The sequence below is a fragment of the Alligator sinensis genome, unplaced genomic scaffold, assembly GCF_000455745.1.
Source record: "Alligator sinensis unplaced genomic scaffold, ASM45574v1 scaffold470_1, whole genome shotgun sequence".
NCBI classification, from domain to species: Eukaryota; Metazoa; Chordata; order Crocodylia; family Alligatoridae; genus Alligator; species Alligator sinensis.
The window spans coordinates 839949-843519 of record NW_005842487.1 but is presented as its reverse complement, the minus strand read 5'-3'; the positions used below and the strand labels follow the sequence as shown (position 1 = coordinate 843519).

Here is a 3571-nt window from a genome sequence, read left to right as displayed (position 1 = left end):
CCCACTCGACGTCTTATGGTGAATTCTGTTATTAGGTGATCACTGTCCCCCAGATGGCTACCGATCTGTAGGTCCCCTACCATGTCATCCCCCGTTGCCAATACCAGATCCAGTATGGCATTCCCCCTAGTGGGACCATGTACCTCCTGTGTCAGGTGGAGGTCCTGTACACAGGTTAGAAACCTGCGTGAGCAGTGGGACTTTGCCGTCTGTGTCTCCCAGCAGATGTCTGGGTAGTTTAGGTCCCCCATGACTACCGCCTCTTTAGCTTTTATGGTCTCCGTGAGCTGCCTCAGGAGCCCCACATCTATTTCTTCCCCTTGATGTGGGGGTCTGTAGCAGACCCCTACCACCAAATCCCTTTCTCCTTGCCCCCCACGTAGCCTAACCCACAATCCTCCTACTTCCTCATCCTTGGATTCCATCTTGATGAGGGTTGATGTATATTGCTCATTGACATAGAGCGCAACCCTGCTATGCATGTGGCAAAGCTGTTAGGCCTCATTTCAAATGATGCATGGCTGGCCATAGCTATTCCATAGCTGGGTATTTGGGACTTGTAGCTGAAGGCGGGTTAAATAACATGACATGGGTGATGGGCTTCTAGTTCAACCCTTTCTTTCCATCTGCCCAAATACTGCTACTTCTAAAGTGACGCTTCTAAGACTTGACTTGCGTGGAAATGTACTAGTTCAACTCCTTGTCAGTTCAGAGCACTGCTGTGTGAACAGTGATTACTGTTATTTGGCCACACCAAGGGACAATGCACTGCCTATCCCTGGCCAGGGAATGGATGCATCTCTGGTGGGTTCAGAGGAGGACTTTTAAGTCTGATCTAAACAACTGCTTTTTAGACCCTCAGATACCTAATTTAAGCTTGCACTAGAGTTGCTTAGCCCTTCTGAATGCTGTTGTAAGAACTAGTATCTGCTTCCTTTCAGTCTTAGCTTGATGGCTAGTAGCTCCTGAAGGAAAGGTCAGATATCTCCTTTTTAAGACTAAAAATATTATTTAGAAGTGAAGGTACCTGAAATACAAACATAGCACACTAACAAATATAAGTTAGATGGAAATTCTGTACTCTAAGTGGCACTGGCTTGGTTTGGTTTCAGCTGGTCATTTTAAACAATGCTGTTGCAAACTGGAAGGGTAAAATATTTGCTCTAAAAGGGAAGTGACTGTTTTGTGGTCTCACTCAGAGTAGGTGGGCTAGAGTTGTCAATAGTTTTAACTTGTTAGAATTTTGATTTTTTTTGACCCTCAGTCTAAGTTTGTATATCCTTCACAAATACTGTCTGAAAAAAGGAAACTGTCCCTATTCAGATGCACTTGAACTGTCAGGGAATAATGTCAGCTCTGTCCAAAAGGATGGTAGGGGCTTGGTGGTTTAGGCTTTGTTTTTAGAGTTCTGTGGATTTGATTTAAATTATTCCCCAGGAATGCATACTTCTTATCTTTTAATCAAGACTAAATTCTCATTTTTACACCAAGTGGAGAATTCTTAATTTGATCTTGCCCACTTTCATGGGTGATGGCCCACTTTCCCATTCCTTTCTCCTCTTTCCCCTCCCCCCCCCCCCCCCCCCCCCCCCCCCCGTTTTGGGTTTTTTTGTGTTTTTTGTTTTTCTGCTTAACTGATGTAAGATTGATTCCTATAGCAGCTGTCTGACTTGAGGTAGGGAGGGAGGTCTGCACCAGAAGCAGATTAAATAGTGTGGTTTGTGTTACTCCAGTTAGTACAAAGCCCCCAGCTTGGCTTAAATGCTTGGTTGAAGGTTCCTCTGAGAAATTTTTGCATGCTGGTTTCCTTATTTCTCATTCTCTCTAGCAAGTGACTTAATTGTTTTCAATCTTCCATTCTTTCTTCTGTAGTCAACTTTCTCAGGAGGTAAATGTTCTCCATGGAACTTCTGCCAGCAGAAAGTATGCCTGGATGTGGTTTCAGATGTTTCTGCTCCTACATTGGATGTGTGCTCTTTTAATAGTGCCTGGGCAGTATCTAAATCCTTGGTTTTTTGTGTCCATAGTAGACTACTAACCTCTTGGGATAATCCCCTTGTCTTAACTTCAGCCTCTGAACTAGCTTTCTACAGCTTCTGAGATCTGATTTTCTTTTTTCTAATTTTTCCCTCTTTCTAGGGTCTCTGAAATACAGCAGGCCACAGTTCTGTAAGCAGGGGGGGAAAAAAAAAAGGAACATGGCTACTCAAGGTATGTATGGTGCATCACACTTTGCTTGTCTGAAAGTTGTTTTTATTTCAAAACGGTTATATAGAATGTAGCATTATCCCCTTTACTAAAATATTTAAAGGTATGGCAGAGAGAGCATGAACGTGTAAGCATACTTGTATTAAGCTTGCTGACAGGCTGAGAAGCAGGTCAGTCCTTTTCCTGGAATACGTGAGGAAGACGGAAGGCCTGAATGCCTTGGTCACAGAACCAAGTTACTGCTGAGGTGCCAAGTACTTGGGTTGGTTTAGGCTGCTTGAATAGTTCTATTTACTTAGGTGGTCAGGCTTGCAGGTTTCTGAATTGGTTGAGTGGTGAAGCCTCAGTCTGAGAGAACTGGATCACAATCTTTAAACTGTTCTAATTTGAAATCTGAAGTTTGTCTGAAGCAGCCTTGTTTGTTCTTTTGCAGCTGACTTGATGGAGTTGGATATGGCAATGGAGCCAGATAGAAAAGCAGCAGTCAGTCACTGGCAGCAACAATCTTATCTGGACTCTGGTATCCATTCTGGTGCCACAACAACTGCTCCCTCTTTGAGCGGCAAAGGGAACCCTGAAGAAGAAGATGTTGATACAACACAAGTTCTGTACGAGTGGGAGCAGGGGTTCTCTCAGTCCTTCACCCAGGAGCAAGTGGCTGGTATGGAGGGTCTCCATTGTATTGTTGGCTTTATATTTTAGATGGCTTGGCATACAATGTATATAAATCTGAATACTTAATTGACACCTTGTCTTTTGAGACGGTGGTTTTGGGGGGAGTTTTTGAGTAGGCATTTAGTAACTAATCTTCCCTTCTTCAGATATTGATGGACAGTACGCAATGACTAGAGCTCAGAGAGTGCGTGCTGCTATGTTTCCTGAAACACTGGATGAAGGTATGCAGATCCCATCCACACAGTTTGATGCTGCTCATCCAACTAATGTGCAACGCCTGGCTGAACCATCCCAAATGTTGAAACATGCTGTTGTTAATTTGATAAACTACCAAGATGATGCAGAACTGGCAACTCGTGCCATCCCAGAACTGACCAAACTGTTGAATGATGAGGACCAGGTATGCACATGCTTGTTTTCTTAGCCAATTTGCAGGATTCCTTTTATTTGACCTGAAAACTGAAACCTTGTGTCAAACTTCAATATTTTTTTTTTAAGGTGGTGGTGAATAAGGCTGCAGTTATGGTTCACCAGCTGTCTAAAAAGGAAGCCTCTCGCCATGCCATCATGAGATCTCCTCAAATGGTATCTGCCATTGTGCGTACCATGCAGAATACAAATGATGTGGAAACAGCCCGTTGTACTGCAGGTACACTACACAACCTTTCACATCACCGTGAAGGACTGT

The 3571-nt window shown here is 43.6% G+C and overlaps 1 protein-coding gene across 1 annotated transcript in view; it reads left to right on the top strand.

Moving 5' to 3' along the window:
- Positions 1 to 2139: 2139 nt before the first annotated feature.
- The window catches only part of CTNNB1 (catenin beta 1), a 14312-nt gene continuing 12880 nt past the window's right edge, over positions 2140 to 3571 (top strand). The window contains exons 1-4 of the mRNA XM_006031233.3: positions 2140 to 2211; positions 2642 to 2869; positions 3030 to 3283; positions 3382 to 3571. The exon at positions 3382 to 3571 is cut by the window's right edge and continues 58 nt beyond it. Of these exons, the coding sequence (XP_006031295.1) occupies positions 2199 to 2211; positions 2642 to 2869; positions 3030 to 3283; positions 3382 to 3571 (685 nt within the window). The 5' untranslated portion in view covers positions 2140 to 2198. The remainder of the gene's footprint in view (positions 2212 to 2641; positions 2870 to 3029; positions 3284 to 3381) is intronic.